This window comes from Cariama cristata, unplaced genomic scaffold (genome assembly GCF_000690535.1).
Source record: "Cariama cristata isolate BGI_N322 unplaced genomic scaffold, ASM69053v1 scaffold39480, whole genome shotgun sequence".
Taxonomy (NCBI): domain Eukaryota; kingdom Metazoa; phylum Chordata; class Aves; order Cariamiformes; family Cariamidae; genus Cariama; species Cariama cristata.
In genome coordinates this window covers 1-22,626 of record NW_009597078.1, presented here as the reverse complement: position 1 = coordinate 22,626, position 22,626 = coordinate 1, and the positions used below count along the sequence as shown (strand labels likewise).

The 22,626-nt window shown below is 41.3% G+C and overlaps 1 protein-coding gene across 1 annotated transcript in view; it reads left to right on the top strand.

Annotated features, from left to right (window-relative positions):
• The window catches only part of FSHR (follicle stimulating hormone receptor), a gene marked incomplete at its 5' end in the record, with an annotated part of 34,518 nt that extends 13,174 nt beyond the window's left edge, over positions 1 to 21,344 (top strand). Inside the window, 6 exons of the mRNA XM_009708596.1 lie at positions 2,759 to 2,830; positions 5,059 to 5,136; positions 8,388 to 8,456; positions 8,569 to 8,643; positions 13,559 to 13,744; positions 19,777 to 21,344. Of these exons, the coding sequence (XP_009706898.1) occupies positions 2,759 to 2,830; positions 5,059 to 5,136; positions 8,388 to 8,456; positions 8,569 to 8,643; positions 13,559 to 13,744; positions 19,777 to 21,004 (1,708 nt within the window). The remainder of the gene's footprint in view (positions 1 to 2,758; positions 2,831 to 5,058; positions 5,137 to 8,387; positions 8,457 to 8,568; positions 8,644 to 13,558; positions 13,745 to 19,776) is intronic.
• Positions 21,345 to 22,626: the final 1,282 nt, after the last annotated feature.

Here is a 22,626-nt window from a genome sequence, read left to right as displayed (position 1 = left end):
TCTCTGCTGATCATGGTGCAATGTTTTCTTAAGTGCTGACTCCAGTAAGCCTTTTCAGAAAGACAATTAATGCTTTGGAAAGCAGCCATCAGCCATCTGAAAAACAGGTTCTTACCAAGCTGTTTATGCATGGCAAGAGGGGACTCAGTTATAACACAGATTAAAGAGGACACTTGTTTAAAGTGAGGCTACTAAAGATGTATACATTATATGGTAAATATATTGATAAAACTGTCCTGCAGGAAAGATATTCAGTAAATTGGATTATCCACATTCTAACAAGATTATCCACTTAAAGGCCTCTGGAGATTTGCTGGTTGAGTAAAAAGAGAGGGAAGATCTAGGCTGCAGTCTAGCTAAATATTTTTTTAGTTCTTTTTCTGCAATTAATTAAAAGAACATCTTCTACTCTTAATCACCATTCTGTGCCTCTGTGCAATCATTGCTTTGTGCCACCTGTAGATTTACTTCAATATATAGTGATTTGTGAAAGATGCTTTCCTCTTCATCTCATGCTGCTCAGTTGACACCAGTACAAATTCAGTCCTGGACACTTTGGGATTACTGGAAAGATCAGGACTGTGGCATCACCCAAGGCTTTGAATGTGTTTTTTCACACATGTACGGTGAAAGCCCTGCTAACCAGTGTGGCATTTTGGTACGTTGGGAGTAAGTTGCCATTGGGAGCAGTGTTTGAATAGCCTGTGTTAGAGTACCATCATCTTTCATTGCTGCAACATGAGGATTGAGATTTTCTTGGGAAAGTACTGTAGAAAGGAAAGCTTCTCATGTCTTCTCCTCTGTCCTGCGATAGCCACACACTACTTGGCAGCAGTTTACTTCTTCCTTTACCTACTAAAGGAACTGCATGCCATAATTAGTATTTAGCAAGTGGCTCATAAAAAGATCTGCATGAATTTTTAGCATGTGACTCAACTAAAATTCAAGGCAGCTTTCAGCTAAAACCCTGTACTTCTCCAGTAATTTAGAGTGTACTTTAAAATACTGTAAGGGGGGGTCTTCTTCTATTGCTTCTAATTTTTTTCAGCTAACTCCTTTTACAAAGTATAAGTGCAAAAGTACTTTGAATAATAAGGGCCTCATGAAATCCACCTGCTTCATTAATCATGCTTTCTATTTAACTATCTGTAATAGTTTTTCAAAGACTTTTGTAGAGCTTTCTTGGTCACATGTGACAGCTGTTATTTTTACACTAATGCAATGTCAGACCACTCTGACTCCTGAGACGAAACAGTCATGACATTTCAGCAACTTTCCCAAATTGGCTTTTTGAATATTCACTATACTACTTTAATTTTTTCCTGCATACAGTGCATTGCTTTTTGTTGTAAGATGAGACAGATAACAAGTTGGCTTTTCACCATCTGAGGATATCCAGCTACCACCTCAGAGCCGTACTTATACAAGTGAATGACTGTTTTATGGACCTATGAGTGCCCAAATGTAGGATTTGGTTGTCACATGGAGGTGTCCAGTTTCAGTTCAGATTATGAAACCTGAAAGGTTGCAACTTTCCTGAAATAATCCAGGTTCATAATAAACATCAAATGAACACTGTTACTTTTTTCCAGTCACAACCAGTGCTTTTCACCACCATTCAACTATCCAGGAATGAATCTGCAAAAAAAAAAAAAAATCGCATCCAGTAATGGAAGGATATTGTTCTATTTAAGTACCAGGATAAAAAATACTTTCCACATACTACTACTAATACATTCCTTAAGGAATTCTCAGTGACATTTTCATTCTCAGTGAAAGTTTACCTTCTCTACCATGTCACATGTTAAAAATACAAAGATATAACTAAATTTTCAAGAACTCAAATTTTCTCTTTGTTTGGTAGAGACGAAATGAGACATTTTGGTGGCTGGGAAAAACTCCCAGTCAATGGGAGCCCAGCCCGGTCCAGCTCATCCCTCCAGCACTCAGCCCTGCATCCAGCCATCAGCAGCCACAAGTCATCTCCTGCTGCATGGCAATATCATGTTTGTCCTGCCCTTGCTACTGCTCTGGATAACAACATTTGCTTAAATTAGGCGTGGTACAGCTCTGTGGATACCTGTGACTATGTTTCCTTACTGGCTGTGGGCACAGGGTTGTCCATCAATGTTTCTGGAGTGGCGTTTCATGGATGGGAACCACAACGCAGAGGCCGGTGGTGCTCAACATAGTGGGGGGGGGGGGGTGGAGGTAGTTAAATACGGAGGTTCAGACCCATTTCCAGTTGCACAAACTGCTGAAATGTTCCCATATGTTCGGTTCCTTGCTATTGGACATGCTGGGGAATAAAGCATCCTAATTCTCTCGTACTTTCATGAAATAATGTTATTTCTAGTGGAATTAATGTATGCTCTATTGAGTAGAAGGTTAAAATTGTGGTGAGTTGATACTTTTAGAAGAGCTACTAGGAAAATAATTATCTTGTGTCAGTGCAGTTGATTTCTTAGAATATGGTTGGGAAATTAATACCAAGTTTCCTGTGATCATCGGGAGGGACCGTGTAATTATCCAAGGTAGGGTTTCTCCCTTGACTTCAGTGGGCAGAATTCAGCTCATGCTTTGGAGAAAAATCTTTTTACGTTATAATGTCAGGTTTCCTATGAGCAAACCTCCTGTTAGTGGCTAAACTCTGCCCTTTGTGGCTGCCATTTTAAGTCCAGTGTTCTTTCTTCTTTATTAATTCTTGTTTCATTTCTGGGGCAGAGCGAATAATTTTCACATGTTCTCACGCCCTTAGGTTAATATCAAACACTGGCCTTCGGTTTTTACCTGCTGTCCATAAGGTGCACTCCTTCCAGAAAGTTTTACTGTAAGTTTTAATGTCTGCTTTTCACTTTTTAAAAGCTCCCTTTGAATCTTCTCCTGCTCCAACAAAACCTTTCGAAACACAACTCCCCTTTTGTTCGCTTATTAGCTTCACGGTAGCGGTTTTGGGTTGTAATTTTGTAGGGAATGATGATAATGTGGCCCGAAAGGTCTCAGTTCTCTCTGGGTCTCGCTTCTACAAAGTGTCGTAACTCACACTTTACAGACCCCTCTGCCTTTAACTACGGTATGAGTGTGTGCCTGGATGGCCCAGAGGACAGATAACAGCCTTTTACTCCTCTTTTATCAGCTGAAATTCAAACCAGGCTGGAGGCAGTGGAAATTTGTTGCCACCTGGTGACAGTTCTCTGGCCTGCATGGGAAGACTTGCTGATCTAGGAGCTGTTTTCTGTGGGAGGTGGCCATATCACGGGGCGGGGGGGGGTGAAAGAAAAGAAAAGAAACCACAGGGAAATAGCTCTCCCATGCTCATTTTTTTCACTAGCAGTAAAAATGTGCAGAGAATGAAATATTTTTTTCTATGGAAAATTCCAGTGCCAACAGGGAAAAAAATAGTTGTGTAAAATTTTGTGTGAAAGCAGACTTTTTTTTAAAAAAAATCTCTTTTTCTGTAAAAAATGCATATCAGAAAAAGCTTGATTTCTTTTTTTTTACTGAAAAGGTTCTTGACATAAATTTTTCAATCAGTTCTTAGTATAACTGAAAGCAGAAAACCCAGGAAATAAGCAATTATTTCTTCTGTTCCTTTGGATAAGATACGTTGTTAAGGCACAGGCAAAGTTCTGCATGTTCAAATCCTTGATTAGAAGATTTCAAGCTGCAGAAACATTAATCCTGCAATTGTCTTACTCATGATCGTTAGTATAAATTAAAATGCATAGAAAACATAGAGGGGGATGCCTGAATATAGTATACGCAAACATAAGATCAGAAATACATTTCTGTAATACACTTGACATACATAATTCTGAGCACTGCACTTAAGGGCTCCCCAAAACCATCAAGCACATGGAACAGATAGGGAGATACAGAGCCTTCCTCCTGTATACCTTTACGTTTATCTTCGGTCTTAACTAGACTCGAATGATTGTGTCCTGCTGAGCAAGACAAATTTCTTTTTTCAGGTGAAAATCCTCATTTTCCTGTAAGAATAAGTCAGCCTTGATAGTGCTTGAGTCCCAAACTAGACCTTGGTTCAAACCCTGGCCCCACTGAGGTCAGTAAGAAAATTCCCATTGGCTTCAGTTGTGCCGATATTTAAGTCCCAAAGATAGGTCTTGATGGGCCATTGATGGATATAAAGGGCTCGTGCAGATCCTTAGCAGAGAGATACACTTCACTTGTACCGGTGCCACGCTCCCTCCCTATTCCTACCTCCGCTGGCCTCAGTGTGCAGAATGAGGCCTCTGTGTAAGTGTCACTTAGGGCAGAGCTGTGGCCGTATTCAACTGTTGGCATGAGATAATTTTAGAACAACACTTCATTTCAAGCTTTGCAGAAAATTAATTTTGTTCCTTGCTTTCCAACAGAAACAGCATGAAAACAACCATATCCCCAGTCTAAATTATGAGTAATACTACTTAACTTCTTTGAGATCTATTTTGAGCAAGCAACAGAACGTATATCTCCTGTTCCTTTTTCGCATCAGTCAAAACTGCTGAAAGACTGAAATGCCTACTTGTCAGTTCAACAAACTGCATTGACAGGGGTCCCGCATCTTAAGTTCTTAAGCACATACAAAGCTTGTAAGAAACCCTGTTGACATCAGGAGGGGAACAGTTCGTGGGCTGGCAGGTACCCTGCTGAATCAGGCCAAAAAGGCTAATGGCTTTTTCTTCTCCTGGTTGGGAGGCTGTGAGATGGGGTGGCCTTGCAGCCCCTCAGCTTGCATTTTCTGGGTAGGATGTTTGCTGGAGGAACTATTTCATCTATCTCAGGGTTATGAGACCAGAGCTTTTATGCATTTTAATGATTTCAACCTATTTGGGAGGAAAGTATGGGGGTGTTGGAAATGTTTTGCTCCAGCCTTTTTTACCATGAAGGTTTGTGCTCTGCAGACAAAATGTCTTAAAAACTTAGTCATTACTTGCTGTCTATAATACTTCCTCAGATTGAATATAATGAAAAACACTGTGTTTGAAATAGCGTATCATATTGAAAGACTCACAGATGTACAAAAAGGTGTAGTTTCTATTGTATTTTATTTTTCAGAGATATTCAAGATAATATCAATATACGTACAATTGAAAGAAATTCATTCACGGGCCTGAGTTCTGAAAGTGTGATTCTGTGAGTAAGACAAAGCAAATTTATTATTCTTCTTGTTAGCTCATTCCTTTTCCAGAATAGGGTCAAGGAAGCCGCGGGATGGGCACTATTTCATAGGCTTCCACATTCAATTTGAGGTTTTAGACTTCTCCCCTACCCCTGAAATCTCTGTATTCTGTTTCCCTGCCATGAAAAATGAATATTTTTGTGGGTTTTTTTTGTTGTATTCTAGTCTTGCTCTGTATTTTAGAAGCACAGAATAGGGCAATTTTAGTAATTACTGATGCCAAGGTTAAACATATTCCACCTACAACAACAGTTCCATGTGATACAAATTGTGTTCAAAAGGATGGCATGACTCATAAATATTTACAGTCAGACACATCATTCAAAGGCATTTATTACTCAGGCAAAATATATGTAGATGTTGTGGAAATGCGGTATATTTGTACACAATGCTAATGCATTGATACGGGCCGGTTCACAATGCAGTTTCAAGCTGCGTGGTTAGATGAGTCTACGTTTGACTTGAAAAGTCATGTCTTTTAATGAACTATCCGGGTTCTTTGATCCTTTCTGTTGGTATACCAAAACGCACTGTTTGCTTGCTAACGAGCTGCCTTCATTTCACCTAGCCAGTGGCCAGACTGGAAGAATTTCCCACTGTGTGTGTGTGGTTTCCCACACATACTGAAGCAGACAAGCCAGATCTGATTGACTGGTTGGGCTCATGTTGATTTTGGTGGGAACAAGGTCAGATCATCAATATTTGAAGAGAGGCCAGTAACAAGTCACTTACTTAACTGCTGTCTCTCCTTTTTCCCCATCAGTTACGCACAACCTCTGTCTGCGTCAAGATTCCTTAAGTTTTAAACACACGCACAGTTTTCTCAAATAGATATTCAAGTAATCATACCCCAATGCACTGGTTTATCTTTTCTCCTGTGATGACAATATTTGCTACTCAGGCGGAACTTTGTATTTTCAGAGCACTGCACAAGTAGTACTGTATTTGTTTCCACAATACCACTAAGGGGTGAGACAAATATCCCAGATATTTACTGTGATTTGACGATGTCCTGACTCTGCTGTAGCTCTCCCATGGGACAGAGGCCCTGCGTGTGCTCTTCGAGAGTCCCTGCTGAGGCTTTCCTTGTGCTGTGATGAACTTGCCTCATTTTAGACCCAAATTTGGTGGTTTTCTATACAAAACTGAAGTCCCATTGCAATGCAATAGAAGGTTGCTGTTACAGCAATGTTATTTTGTGAAACCAGGCGTGTCAAGATGGCATGAAAAACACCTAGGACCTGTTGAACCCACACATTCTAGGGAGACACAATTTTAGCAGGTTTAGCTGTGGCAGGCTCCAAGCGCATTTAAGCCAGTAATTTGGATTGCATCTGATCTTACGCTGTGCCTGGGATCAGCACAGACTGGAACTCTGGATGCATTTGGGGAAAAAAAAATGTTAGAAATTTATGGAAGAAATTCACCTTGCTTCCAGGTCTCAATGTCACTTAGAGCCTAAGATAGAATTTTCTTGCCCTGAAATAGGGTGTAAATAGTACCGCAGGGGCAGGGGCCTCCTGCACCGGGTGAATTTTAAAGTGTGTTTTAAAAATACTGCTATAGCCATGAAATGGTGAGTAAAAGCCCATAAAGCTCCGGATCTCTGCCTCCATTGTCACTTGTTGCTAACGTAACAGTTAGTGGAGTCAGTAAGGATGCTGGTTGAAGGGACAGGAGAATTTGTCTCAACAGAAATTTGTCTATATGTGGCATAATGAGGTCTTGAGATACAGGTAAAAATTTTTTTTTGCTCTTTTTACTACTTGAATGCAATTAGCCAGGTGACAGGAGTATATGGTCTACACTGTATGGCAACAGTGACTCCAATTTTACGACCTTAGTATCTCATTGCATTAGGATCGTGTTCAGTGAGAGAATGCACTAAGTGCTAATACTGTGATTAAAAGCATATATATCAGCCTGGCAGCTACAAATGGGTAAGATCAATGTAATATAATAAATGTTTTAAATGCTATAAGCAGGGACATGTCTCCCCTCTGTGCCTGCTCACTCATGTCTAATAGTGCTTGCAAGTGAAGGGGACGGTGACAGTTCTCCTGATCCAACCTGACAGACATGGCAGACACGGATCTATGTACATCTGCCTGTCATGCTCGGAAGGATAATCCTTTCAGCCACACCCATAACTGATTTTCATGCTGACCTTAGCTCACTACCTCAGACCTTAGAGAAGTGGGTCGCTTGCATGCTTGGCTTTTAGCGTGGATTAGAAACAAAACGTCCAGATTTGCTGATGGTTTAATTAAATCAGGCCATTTTTGCCATCAATCAGACCTGTCATTGCCCATTGGAGAGGGCGAGAGTTGCCAAGTGACGTTTAAAGCGAGATGAAAGACTGCACCGTAAAGATGATAAATACAACTGACCCAAATGTAAATTTGTACGACCGTGAAGGGAAGAGAGGGAAGGACGTTAAACGTTAATTAGTTAATGCAGTACAGTAAAAACTTGACGGAAAGCCCCAGGAGCTTCGATTCCCAGGTTCACTACCTGTGTCTCCTCTTGGGGGAAGGAACCCAGGGAGGTGGGACTGGGGCAGCAGAGCAGACAGGGAGTGTAATTTGCCAAGGCAGCAGACGTAGGAGGGATCAGTTGCTTTCTGGGCAGTTTGGCACCACCGCCAGCCCCCTCCTGCGCTCCTGCCCGGCTCAGTGACCATCAGCCTCCCTCCTCCATCTGCCCAGCTGAGGACGTGAGACCCCCACAGACAGCGGTCTTTTTTTCTAATAACCAGCAAAGGTTAAACCATGGCCCGGTGTTTCAAAAGCATCTTGAAAAAAGTAAAACTAAAAGTGGCACCGAGAGCACCAGCAGGAAAGATCCTGGTCTCGCTCCTCCCGGGATTAACCTGGAACAGTCCCACTGACTCCGCTGCAGCCTTCCCAGGGGAGCCATGAGCAGCACCAGCATCTTCATCAGCTCTGCCCTTGCTTCACAAACTTACTCTGGCTCTCATCTCCGATGGTAGCGCTCATCTGCCCTATCCGTGTTGGTACTCTCCAAAGCCTTCCTCCAACTATTGGGATCTTACCAGCTAGTATTCATAGAAATTTCACCGTTTGAATATCCACTTAATAATTTTAATTGTTTGAGATCCCTTTCACTGATTTGAATTACATACATTTTAAGTTATGAAGCACAAATAAGAACACAACTTTTTTTTTTTTTTTTTCTATTGCAGATGGCTGAACAAAAATGGGATTCGGGAAATTGAGAATTATGCATTTAATGGAACTTACCTGGACGAGCTGTAACTATTTGTGTTTACTATTGTGAAAAGCAATCAATAGACAGTACTAACCGCTGCAAGCTATTTTTTTAATCTCAGATTGTTTTAGCATAAATATTGTTGTGTTTTTCAGAAATCTAAGTGATAATCACAACCTAGAAAAATTACCAAACGAGGTCTTCCAAGGAGCCAATGGGCCCGTTGTCTTGTAAGTAATATTCAGATATTATTTTTCTCATTATTAACTCCCTAGAAAAGAACAGAGAAGAACACATGAATGCCAGTCTGGATTTCAACATCTCACAAACCCTGGAGTTCAAAACTGGAGGTGTAGTTCTGAACATAAAAAAAAAAAGAAACTGGAAGCCATAACTAAAATTTCAGTCTAGATCCACATTTTTACATTGTCCTCAAGTTTTTTGGAGTATTTGAATCCAGGGATTTAGATCCAGATTCCTCTCCACAGTTGATTAAGGTCTATAAGAGAGTAATTCTGCTTTGTTTTTTTCTGGAGAAAAATGCTGATAGTTTTTTGTTTGAGCAAAATCAAGAAGAGGTGAGTGGGTCCTCAGTGCTTAAATCTGAATTTCTTACCACTGAAGATCTGCCCCATGTCACTGAAGCTTAATTCTGAAGATAAAATCCCTACCCTACAGGAACAGGGATTGGGATGTCCCATCCCCTGTAGAGATAGGTATGAGATATATCTCACACAGTTACAGCAGGATGTCTTTGGTGGGTGACAAGCTGGGAAGCAAGGTCTCAGCAGTAGAGAATTCAGCAGTAAGATGGTCTTGGATCTCAGTCACCACTACCTCAAGCCATGGTTTGCCATGGGATCTCAAAATGCCTGTGGTTGTGCACAACTACTTGTGTTTCTGAGCAGAAGCTGCAACACAGAAGAGCTGCAACAGAGACACAGGAGTCTTTTTTTTGTCTCACCAATTTGTCAGAGCCTTTCTCTCTTCCCATCTACCCTGGATGTCCAGAGAGGGCTAAGAGTCACTCAGAAAGGGTGAAAAGGGGTCAATGGAGTTGTTGGAAGATTTTACACAGAGGTTAGAGTGGTTAGAAATCTAAAAAAGAGGGAGAAAAATGTCTAGTTAACCTTGAGTTCAGATCAGAGCTCTTCTAAAGACCTTTTTTCCATGTTGTGATAGTCAGTGCACCTATGATATAAAGAGCTATGGTACGGGTTACTGCATCCTGCTCCACTGCCATCACTCCCTCAAAGCGTCTTCCTTCTTTGGAAAAGAGACTGCCAGTGGGGCATCTTTTCAGCAGTAATATCATAGATGTTTCTTTGGAAAAGCATTGTTTCCCGTAGCGAAAAGTAAACGCATTTTCTTTGCAGGCTGTAGCTGACACAATCGTATTCTGGAGGTTTATCAAATTGATTTGGCTGTAGTTCAGACTCATTTGATAGTTCAATTTCTAACACCGAGTTATTTGTCTAAGAAGGTTTCTGTTCCATTACCAGTACATCCACTATTCTATGGATGGGAAATTACCTTTTCATCCTGTCTGAGATCATGAAAGAAGAGCCGCCTTACTCATCCATCACTGTAGTGTACACCAGGAATGCACTTTTCACTTGTGGAAATGATTGACCTATAATCATATCCTCGCTGAGGCAAATAGCATTGTTGCAATCAAATCTGTGTTGCAGACTGCGATGTTTTATTAGAATGAACATCAGGATGTTTTAACTCTTGATCTTCCTGAACCAGTGTTCTACAGTTAATTAATACCAACTTCTGTTTTATAATTCAGCATATTAAAATAATGTGAAAGACACACAAACACAAATAGTAATGTCAGAAAGCACCAATCTTCGTCCTTGTACAGGCTGCACAGTTTCACAAATCAATTCCTCTCCAAAACTTAGAGCTCTTGGCTGAATTAGAATATCTCTTTTGGAAAGACATCAAGTTTTGAGTTAAAGGACTTCAGCACTGACAGTAGGCAAGTAAATCAAATAGCTAATTACTCCCACACCTGTATGTATTCCTTCTATACCAAACTACACTGTATTTCTAACTTGGAGTTTCATAGCTTCAATTTTCAGCCTTATTGTTTCATTTAATTATCTTCTGGTGCTCCCAGAGCTGTAGTGGCTTATACCAGCTTTTACTGCAGTCCTTAGGAGTTCTCTGGCTGCGTCCTGACTCGGATGCAGGGCAGGGTATGGCTGTGGTCCATCCTATCCTTGCAATACGGGGGCCATAGGAGAGCTCCAGTAGACCCCCAGCTCGACTGCTGGGTCCCTGAAGCACAGCCAGAGTTCAGTTTAGATACAAGCACGGAGAAAATTGTTCTCACGGGTCAGTCTACCCCTCTCTGATTTCTGCTCCGCCAATCATTTCTTGCTATTTCTGTATGTGCCTTTCAAACCTCATCAGCTGGTCAGTATTTTTGCTAATCCAACAGAGACTCCCGGTGGGAAAGGGCAGTGGTTGGAAGAGAAGTCAGGTGCACTTTGTTGTTCCTGCGCTGGCTGTCAAGGTTGATGACCAGCAGCCAAGCAATAATAACAGTACAAGAACATGTATTCCAGCCACCGATGCCTTCTGGTTTGATTTACTCCTGCCACTTTATCGTTTTGTTCATCATGCTTATTTAATTTATCAAGGCTCTAACTAGAGAGCAACGTCCCAAAGAACCTCTGCACTGAGGTCTGCGTGTGGTGACTCAGTGGAGGAAGTTACTAAACCAGCTGCACAATGTCTGTGTTTGCTGGTCGGGGGCTTGTCAGTGGTGTATCGATAACTATTCCTGACAGACATACCAACAAATCCTGCAGGGAATAAGCAAAGCACTTTCCCTAACTCGCTTCCATTGATGGGCCATAATGAGCACAAAAAGAAAAATTTTTAAAAGAAGAAGAAAATATCTTCATGCAAAAATATTTAATATTTATGAAATTATTTAGAGATGCCCAGAGATCCAGTAACATTTTAGCTATTTTTAAGTCTAGGTGATATTCCTATTCATATTTACTTGTTACTTCCCCCCAGTGCAATAAGAGTCTGGACTCGGTAAAGATTTTTAGCTAGCAAGCCAAAGAAAACAGTTTCCACGCTCTCGTTCAGAGTTATGAGCCCCTGTGAAGTTTCACAGGGCTCTTAATGTTGCCATAAGTGATGCTGTCTGTGGATTCAGGCAGAAAACTGCTGTTTAGTTGCTAAGTCATGAGCATATACTCCAGGTGACAGTTTTCATTAGGCAGCGTACTAAGGGCAATGGTCAGTCCAGGAAACAATCGCGGTTGCTCATTGCAACCTAATAACCTCTTGAAGTGTCCAAGTCAGAAATCAATAGCCTAAAATTTCTCATCAGCTGCTGCTTTTAGCTCCTCTGAGAACCAGGTCAGGCCCAGAATGACCTCAGGACCACAGCGTGGCTTCTCTCAGCCCGACCTGCAGAAGTTCAAAGTGTTTCTGACCTCGCCGGTCTGCCTTGCCTCGCCAGCAGCAGTGATGGCCCCAGGTCGGGGTCACGGAGCGGGGTCTGCGTTTGCCCCTCCGCTGCCACTGCTGATGGTCCAGTTGTCTGAGGTGGTACATCCCTTCAGAGCCTGGATGCAAAGCCTCAGCTGGGGGCACAGCATGGACACAAAGATCATCTTTACCCACCACCAATTTTACTAACTGCTTTATTAGCTGCCCATGAATTTGTTAAACTCAGCCACCCTAAGCTAAAGACCCTGAGTTCAAACAAAGCCATTTCCTGGTATTTTGTTTCGAACAGGGGTTCAACTGTGTGTATTGTACACAACAACTGTCTAAACTTTATTACATGATGCTAAAACCTGGTCTCCCCCTCACATGGCATCACTCTACTGCATTAATACAATAATAAAAACGATTTGTGCATGTTGGGTAATAGAGATCAAATAACATGTTGTCCTGACATTGTACTGTTACGGACAAATTGGAAACTGTACCTTGGAGGGGGCATGGAGAAAATTACAGATATTGTCAGTCCAATTTCTTGCTTAGGGAAAATTCCTTTCTTTTGTCAGAGAATAAAGAGCAGAGCCACCTCAGCAAACACTGGATCAGTCTCAGGCCATGAGAGCACAGGGGCTAACGAAGACCAGGATGATTTTGTGCAGTTCATTTTTACCGTTGCCCTTAAGAGAAAGAAGTGTGCTCTCCTGCTGTCACGAGCTGAGGGACAAAGTTTGTGCCCCAGTGAGGGAAATGTGGGGACATTTTGCCCCGGCTGTTACACCCCAGAGCCATGAGGATGGGTTCCCAAGCATCTCTTAGCCTGGAGATGGAGCACCCTTAGTCCTTCTACCCTTTCCCCACCTGCATGGCACAAGTCAACCTTTAGTGTTTACACAGTATGTTTCCTTTTAAAAACCCCATTAATGCTCTCTTTAATACACTCGTAGCTGCTGCTTCCATCCTTTGACAGCCTGTCCCACACAGTAATTGCCTTCCACATAAATCAATCTCTCCTAACCTCCTGTAATCTTGCCCCTTTCTTCGCTTCAATCTGTGCTCTCTTTGTTTTATAAACCTCTGGAAATGTTTTGTTATTTTTGTTCCTCACAGTTTGAACTATGTCACCCCTGTTTGTCTTTAATCTCTTTTTCTTCCTAATGAGTACAAAAGCTGATAGCCCCAACCTCTCCTCGCATCTGTGCCCCCATGTGAGCTTCTCTCTTTGTGTTTATTGCCTTTTCCACAGCACCTTCCTGTGATGTGACGTTCATGTGGCAAAATTCTGTTGTGATTTCATCAGCCTTTTTTGTCCTGTAACAGTATTCTCGGATGATTGTTGCACTTACTGGGTATTTACTAAACCCAGTATCATATGGCACTGACAGTTTATGTCCCTGCTAATTCATACCCAGAGGGTTATGGGATTTTTTTTTCTTTTTTCTCAGACCAGACTAACATCACTTGATTGCTGTTTGCAGTGGATGTTAGTTCAGGTTTCCTGAAGGAACACCTAATTTATCCCTGGATCCTCTTTTCAGTGTAGATTTCCAGCTGATCTCCTTCCAATCACTACTCTGAGAATGAGTAGGACAGTCTAAAACACATATCCACCATCGAGCAGAAGTAAATATGCTTTTTATTGAGATTTTTTCATATGTTTTCTTAAAGGGATATTTCAAGGACAAGAATCAGTTTCCTGCCAAGTCATGGATTAGAACTCATTAAGAAGCTAAGAGCAAGGTCTACATACAACTTAAAAAAGCTTCCTGATTTAAGCAAATTCAGATCTTTGATTGAGGCAAACTTCACCTATCCTAGCCATTGCTGTGCATTTACAAACTGGAAAAGACAAAAGTAAGTGATTGCGTTTGTTTTTCTTTTTGGTACTTCTCAGCAGGTGATAGTGAATTAAATAAACTTCCTCAAAATCTGGGTAGAAAAGGTCTCTTCAGTGCAGGTAAGTAAATGGATAGAAATAAATAAATATGCAATACGTACAGGTTCATGCATGCTACACAGTACACTGCCTCTCCATTGCAGGGGAATAATAAATTTTGATAGCTGTGTTAGCATCAGCATTTTCCCCAGCTGCGGCTCTAGCCCCCAGCTGTCATGGGTCCATCTTTCACTGGGACCTGCCATCCTGGATTGGCCTGGAGCCACGCTGAAGACATCCCAGAGAAAAAGTTTGATAACTTTTCAGGAGGTAACTGGAGGGAAAGCTGTGTTTGTAGAGAAGCTGGTCAATACTTGGCCATCAATTCAGGAGGGTAACAGAACCACTGAGTGATCTTAAACTCTTCTCTCAGAAAGCCACACTGATGTTGGAACACTGTCCAACCAAGCACCACAGATGCGTTATCTGTCGATGTCACATGCACAACGTTTTAGGACATGATTTCTGAAATGGTTAACCTAGAGTAGACTCCTTTTACCCAAATCAACAGAGGGGGGTGGGAGGCTGGAGTCTCTTTTTAGACTAGCAAAGTAATTTTCCATGCTCGTTTTGGTTTCCCGTTAGCAAGTGAGACTTCAGATATCAATGATTCTCATTGAGTATTTTCAGCTGCTGAGATGATAGACTTTAAATGTACACGTTAACTAGTTAATGAACCTCCTGAGTTTGTGCCACTGGAAAACAGGAGGAACTGGTAGCTACAGAAACTCCTGTTATTGTTGAAAGTTCTTCCTTTACTGGACGTCCTCAAAGACTTGGAATTTGCCATGGCAGAAAAAAAAACAACCTGTGGATCGTTGTTATAATTCAAGATATTGTCTTCAGAAGTTGCCTAAAACTTCAAAGAAAAAAAAACATGCAGAGAAAGCATAAACTCTTAGTAGCTTCTGTTTGAATACTTCTAATAGCCACTTATCTTACTTTTAGCATTGTATTGTCACCAGGCAATGAAAGATAACTGGTCTTGCTTTTGCTGATAGCTAATAAACACCACCTACATGTGTTTGCAAAATTATCTGTGTAAAGAGTGCAAGTCTGGTGGTGGAGACTGCAGTGATAAGGGAACTATCTGACAGAATCTATTCCCTGTTGCCCATTTTTGATCCAAAATTATAAACTTCTTGCTAGGACAGTTTATCAGCAGGAGACTATTTCACGTACTTCTGCAGGCTTATACAGGCAGAGTGCTTGGTAGTTTGCCAAGTAGAAAAGGGTCCAGTCTTTCCAGTGCCGGTGGCAAAGTGACATTTGCCAACGAGTCCAATGGAAGCATGTTTAGTCTTGAATCTGCAAAGGGACCTTGATATCACCATGATTCATAGTTTTGAAGGTACTTGGCTTCTGGGCTGTTTGGGACAAATCAGGACGCAAATCCCAGAATCCATCCCTTAAATTAGGTAACTGGACTTTTCGAAAACAAAGTAAGAGTTACTATTGAAGGAAAGCTACAGGAGGAAATAGCCCAGATCTCGTGGTAAGCTCCCAGTATCTAGTCCCCTCACCTGGGCTTTAAATAACTTCCATGTCATGCTCACCCCGGGGAACTGAAGCCCACAGCACTGACATCCCCCTTAATATAGCCCCACTTTTGGAAGCCTCTGCCCTGGCAAGGAGGACATAGACAGCTCTTCCCACAGCCTGGGCAAGTGTAATTTTGCAAAGAAATGCCAACAAACCGCAGAGCTTACGTAGCCCGAGTGCGGATGGCCAGTGAGCTGGGCTGGAGCATCACTCAGCCGTGGGGCTGTTTCTGGAGCAAGCCTGGTCAGAACTTCACAGTCCCCTGTAGTACCAGGTGGATGCCATGGTAAGAAATAGTATGCAAGTTGGAGATGCTCTTCTTTATGATATTTGATTACTTAAATGAATGTGCATATGAACTGTATCACCCTGGTCAACAGAACAAAGTGGAATGTATTTATATATGTTTTTAATAGTTGCCAGGTGTATCTTTTACAAAATATTAAGCATAAAGGCAAAATTATTAGAACCAATTATTTAGATCAACCTTTCTGGTTAACTGCTTTAAAACTTAACTAAAAATGGCAATTTCCTTCATACAGTCGTGTGTCTTATACTGAAATTGGTGGGAGGTGGGAGACTGATCTCCTCTCTCCAGCTTAAAGAGATGCATTTTAGTTCAGTTTAAATACTGAAGGTATTGCCAGACACTTCTGCAGAGATTGATCACCTGTACAGTAGCTACACCCGCTTTCATTTCAATGCAGTTTTCCTGACAGCTGGCACAAGCTGCGTGTGAATTGAAGACTGCTCAGGTTGTTTAAGAGTTATTAACAGTTTGCAGTGCTTGATCACACAACGTGTATTATTTCTTTGGCGAGAGCTGTGCTTGGTCCAGTCCAGCAGAAATTGCTTGTGGTGGTGAGAACCGTGATGTGACCTGACTTGCCATGCACCCTCACAGCAGACGGTCATTCTCTCGTGGCCATTCTGGTCTCAGAATATTTCCAGGTAGTCCAGGGAGGATAAAAAGGATGCCGCCTCAGCTCCAGAAGTGCGTTTCTAAGGATCACAGCAGCAGTTGGTGCTCAGGTGGGAAATCTGGGAAGGAATTAAGGCAGAGATCTCTGGCCCCTTTCTGACTGCCCCGTTTATGTTAGACTTCCCCTCTTTGAGACTTTTGCAGCACTCAAGAACTTTGGATGAAATAAGTTGCCATAGCGGATCATGCTCGACCACCTCTCCCAAATCCATCTGCACTGGCAAACAGGCGCTGTTGTGATAATGGAAAGCTTAAACCTGTTACAGCAGCAGTGCTTTCTAGATTTTGGAGGATGTTGCATCAAGCATAGGTTCACCAGACTGAGACACAAATCAAAACATTGACAATTTTGATGCCTTTTTTTTCCCCATTCCAATAAGGATTATATGATAAATATTGATCTGTAGATTTCTCACACTGAAATATCATAATGCTGGCCTAACAGAAGGTAAACTTCTTCCTCAGGACAAGCCCAGTGCAGTATGTTGAACTCCCCTCACATTTTTCTGTGACTAGAAAATAATATCTTTGAAGTGCGGATAGGGCAGAGGCTGGATGTTAAAACCCTCAACTTGACAATAGACCATTATGAACTTCTGCAAGCTTTTGGCTTTCTTTGACATAAAGATCACCTTCTGCCTAAAACAATGACATTGATATGACTCTGTCCTTACACTTGATCATTATTCTTTGGAGGAGCTGTCACTGGAAATACTACTTTTTAAAAAAATATGGCAGCCTCAGGAGTTGCATTTGGGCCTCGTCTCATGAGAACATAGTATCAGTTGCTCACAACTCACTCGATGCCACTTTTCAGTGAGGATGATTGGTTTGACATAGGGCTTAATACAGAACTTAGGTCGGGACTATTTGTTCTGCTGAGCGTGTTTCTTAGCACACAAGATCCTGCTGTCACCAGATCCAGACAAAGCGCATAAAATAACAACTTGTACAAAGGTAGTAATTTTTGTTTATTTTTGTCAGAGCACTCTGCCAATTTTAATGTTATTCTTTAAGCTGTCCTTTCTCTAGTTTATTTTTCAGAGGGTTTACAAAGCAATGTTAAACAGTAACAGAAGGTTACAGACTGAATAAATTAACTGTGTTATGATACCTACCGTCTCAAAAGGAAGCAAGGACCCATCCCTTGCCAAAAAACGTTCTCACTTGTTGCTCTGAACGCACCGCACAGCCCAAAGGGCAAACATCCCAGGGGAAAGAACCAGTAAGCAGTCAGTACCAGAGGTTGGATCGTCTTTCCCTCAGGGTTTGTGACGGCCCATCTTACCTGCTCATGGTACAGGTAACCAGCCACCCATCCTCAGAGCAAAGACAGTAACTAATTCCATGGGACTCTGGTTTTATTTGGGACTGCTGGCTGTAAAATAACTCAAGAATTAATAAATTGTAATGATCAGAAATATTTAGCCGGCCTTACATAGCAGTCTTGTCAGGGGATAGATTTAGCTCTGGGTAGTGCCTCCATAGTTTGGAAAAAGTTTATTTTTAACTCATACCTGAGAATGATTGGATAAAAACATTTCCCTCAGTTCATTTATGAAGAACCACCAATTGCAGTAGCTTTCAGTGCCCTCAAGTGCCCGTTGCACTCAAAACTGAGGGACTTTCTCTCCCGTTATTGCTCCTTGGAAGCACATATTCCCTTTCAGCTAGAAAACTGTTGATATATTGATCAATACACTGGACCCCTCACTCATCCTTATGCGAGCAGAACACAGGGGAGCAAAATGTAATGCCTTGTTATTGCTATTGTGACCTTCATAGTGCATATTTGACCGCACAGCAAATCAGTTTTCTGCCTCCGTTGACAGGCAAGATAAAAAATATCGATAATAGTAGAGGATGCTCAGAACCTCAGAGGAAATGTCCCTCACCTCCTGGTGCTGAGCCTTCATTAGTTTTCCTCTCTCGCAGACCTTTTAAACTCAATTTTTGGAAGATGCAGTGAGTGCACAAAGTCAAAGGGTAAAATTAGGTTACAAAAAAGAATTCTCCCTTTTAAGCTGCTACCAATTTTTGAAAATTTCAGCCTAACTTGCCCAGAAAGCTCTTCTCTCAACTGTACTGCAAGTCAGGGTGGAAGATAAGATGGGGTCCTGTCCTAGAAATTGTACACCTAAGTTTCTCTCTGGGCTGTAGATGAAAGTAGGCAGAGCTGAACTGTGTTGGTTTTGCAACACATTCTCAGCTGTTTTATTCCCTAACTCAGATTAGGTCTGGATCCTTTTTATCCAAGGCGGTGGATGCAAGTTTCTGGGACAGCAAACATCAAAGGTGACAGGAGAAGCAGTTGTAAAGTCTGACCCTTTATTTCCTGTTGATACGTCTTGATGTTTCTTAGCTTGATGGAGCTGATCATCTTTCTATCATCTCAGCCGAAACATTTGTTTCGTCTGTTGTCTAGGCATGGAGAAGGGCATAGAGTTAATACTCTAGGAAATAAAGCCAAATACAAAACTATTAAAACTCACTAGGTTTACCAAAGACATTTTTTCTTGAAACTCTTTTCCTTTATTTACCTTTGCTACCGAAACTTCTCAAAATGTTTAAAAAAGACTTTCTGACAGAAACAAAAGCAATTGCCGTTTCTGTAGAAATGTTGGTATGGTTTAGTTTGGTTCAGCATGGCTTGGCTTGGCTTTGCTTCACTTGGCTTGGTTTTTAATCCATTTTCTTTGAAGAATAGTTTTTAAGCAAAATGTTCTACCATGACTTATGTTTGTATCTGTGTTGGCATCTGGCTTCTAGGGATTATCTGGAAGCCTGCATGAAGTTATTTGTGCTACTTATTTGTGTTACTGGCCAGTTACCAATATGATACGAGATACTTAAAATGAATGGCACAAACTGGAGTTGTTCTGTGCCCTGTCAGAGTTATTAAGACTGAATATGGCACACTGACTGTCAAAAACTTTAGGAAAATGGGAGTCTGAGAGTAATACTAAGGGATAGTAGCACAACTGTAATTATACAGACTCCTATGGGCATAGCTGAATTGACTCATTCTTCAAAGCTCAGTCTTACATTGGAATTCATCATCATGTATTCCCCTCATGCAATAATCACCTCAATGACAGGTTATGTGAGAAATTTGGTTGAAATAAAGGAGGCTTCTTCTTACAGAATGCATTGTCCAGGTGCATAACTGCATCGTGAGTGTTAGTAAGCCAAACATTAGACGTTCCTTTCCCTTACATTTTATGATGTTTCCAAATAATTTACACTTTCCTGTAGTATTTTATAAATAGGGATCAGACAGACTATTAATTTCAAGCTCCAGGGTAGTCTATATAATCAACTAACCAGAAAAACTGAGCTGGTAATGGAAACTGGATGGTTTTGTGTTTGTTGTTTGCCTTGTGCTGTGTCTCTTAGTTTCCAACTCGACTCTTTTTACAATTTCAGCACTGAATTACATCCAATATGTAGCATATCTCAGGCCAAGCAAGATCTTGATGAGCAGCCCGGCGATAAGATACGTAGACGATCTGCAGCTGAAGATTATATTTCCAGCTACAGCATGGGATTTGACCCAGCAGAGAATGAGTTTGACTATGGTTTATGCAATGAAGTAGTTAATGTAGCTTGCTCACCCAAACCTGATGCTTTCAATCCATGTGAAGATATCATGGGATACAACATTCTGAGAGTCCTGATATGGTTTATCAACATTTTAGCTATCACTGGGAACATTGTTGTCCTTATTATTTTAATAAGCAGTCAATACAAACTCACCGTACCTCGCTTTCTAATGTGCAATCTTGCATTTGCAGACCTCTGCATAGGAATCTATCTGTTGTTTATTGCATCCGTAGATATCCAGACCAAAAGCCAGTATTACAACTACGCCATAGACTGGCAAACGGGGGCAGGATGCAATGCTGCAGGATTTTTTACAGTGTTTGCAAGTGAACTCTCAGTCTACACACTGACTGTGATAACTCTGGAAAGGTGGCACACCATCACCTATGCCATGCAACTGGACCGCAAGGTTCGATTTCGTCACGCTGTGATTATAATGATTTTTGGCTGGATCTTTGCTTTTGTGGTGGCACTTCTTCCCATATTTGGAGTCAGCAGCTACATGAAGGTCAGCATCTGTTTACCCATGGATATAGAAACGCCTTTTTCTCAGGCTTATGTTATGTTTCTTTTAGTGTTGAATGTACTTGCGTTTGTGATTATATGTGCCTGCTACATCTGCATCTACTTTACTGTGAGAAACCCTAATGTCATCTCTTCAAACAGTGACACCAAGATTGCCAAGCGCATGGCCATACTGATCTTCACAGACTTCCTCTGCATGGCACCAATATCTTTTTTTGCAATATCAGCCTCGCTCAAGGTTCCTCTCATCACAGTGTCCAAATCCAAGATCCTTCTGGTTTTGTTTTACCCCATCAATTCCTGTGCTAACCCTTTCCTCTATGCCATTTTCACAAAGACTTTCCGCAGGGATTTCTTCATTCTGTTGAGCAAGTTTGGTTGCTGCGAAGTGCAAGCCCAGATTTACAGAACAGAGACCTCCTCGTCTGCTCATAATTTCCACACGAGAAATGGCCATTGCCCTCCTGCATCAAAAAACAGTGGTGGGACTATTTATTCATTGGTTCCTCTGAATCACTTGAACTGAAATGCTTGCATGAATTTGTGTCAAGGCAGTGTGATAATCACTTTCAACTGTGAATTTGAACAATGAGTTCAGCGTAGCATGCAAACTTATTTTTTATGAGAAAAATATTTTATTTCCACTTTGCTATTTTTGTTCAATGAACAGCCATCAGAGATGACACATCATTTTCATCAACTCTCGAAGAACAAAGAACAAAACTTCAGTATGTGCCAAAGTGCTCTTGTAGAATTGTCTCAAGAAATAATGAGATTAAAAACTGGTATCTCCTACCATACAGGAAGAGACTCCCTTCATTCTAGGAAGATGTTAGCTGCTTATTGAGAATTAACTAATGTTTATATACAGTTGAAAGAAAAAAATACGTAGAATTAATTTTTTTGCCTGTGAAGCATGTTATAACAGTGACAGATAATTAGCTCTTTTCATTAATCGTATCTCCTGGGGTTACAGGAGACAGAAGGCCAACTTAAAACCCTCCTTCAGCACAGACATTCTGGGAATGAGAATATCCTGGGTTGTTTCCATTTCTGTTGACCACAGCAGAGGGGCAGGAGGCATTTCCAGCTATGCTGATGTTTGCTCTTCCACATTGCATGGACCTGCCTTACTCTGCACAAAAGTGTCACTTTGGGTAGGACTTGTGTTGATCTGGAATGGCAGGCTCAGAGCACCAGAATTCATCTGACTTTGGATCAAGGAGTTTGGTTTGGGGTTTTTTTTCAAGGTGAGAAAGAGCAAGAGTGAGAGCAGGAGAAACCCTTCATAGTAACAGGGATGTTTTCTCAAGTTGGTCTCACAAAGTTGGGCTGAAATCTCTATTGGGTGACTGGACCCCATGGGTAATGCAAGATGGGCCAGCTGGTTACTCTAACACGATACCTGAGGCAAGTTTGCCATACAGCAGTATTAGTGCATTACGCTGTCTGGGCTACGTAAAGGACGATGAATCCAGATGTGGCTTTTGAAAACTTGAACAAAAGTTTCTGTGAAATCCTGAAAGTTCTCTTTGCCCTTCCCTTCTGAAAAAAAAAAAAAAGAAATCCTTCTTGTGCACATTATCAGATGATGGGCCAGATTGAAAGAAATCATATGCTGCATATGTTGAAATAACAGAAAAAAAATTCCTTAACCAAGATTCCCTTATTTTACACAGGTTTTGAATAACATCTCAGTGAACATACAGACTTTTTCCATGATTTGAATATCAAACTTTTTGAAGGTTAATCATTCCAAATCACACCAAAGATTTAGGGTTGGGTAGGGTTTTCGTATGCTGATTATGTGTCTATGTGTGGGTATCTGGGCAAAAAGAAAACACCAGGACAGGAGTCTGGGCTTCATTCCCACCTCAAACAATTCATGTTTTTGCCCCATGGATTGTAAATCTTTGGTGTCTTCATGGTTAAATGTGATGTGCTTTGAGTATTTCCTGCCTACAGCTCCTAAAGTTTCAGTAGCAATTCTTGATGTTTCTATCCATAATTTCTCCTGTCATCAGCTTCACATTTCAGCATTTGAGCCTGATGTGAATAACTACCGGAGATGATTATTCAGTCAGTCCTAGCCAGGGAAGGAAGTATCAGCTCCCCAGTGCATAAAACAGGGGAGGTCAAAGACAGCGT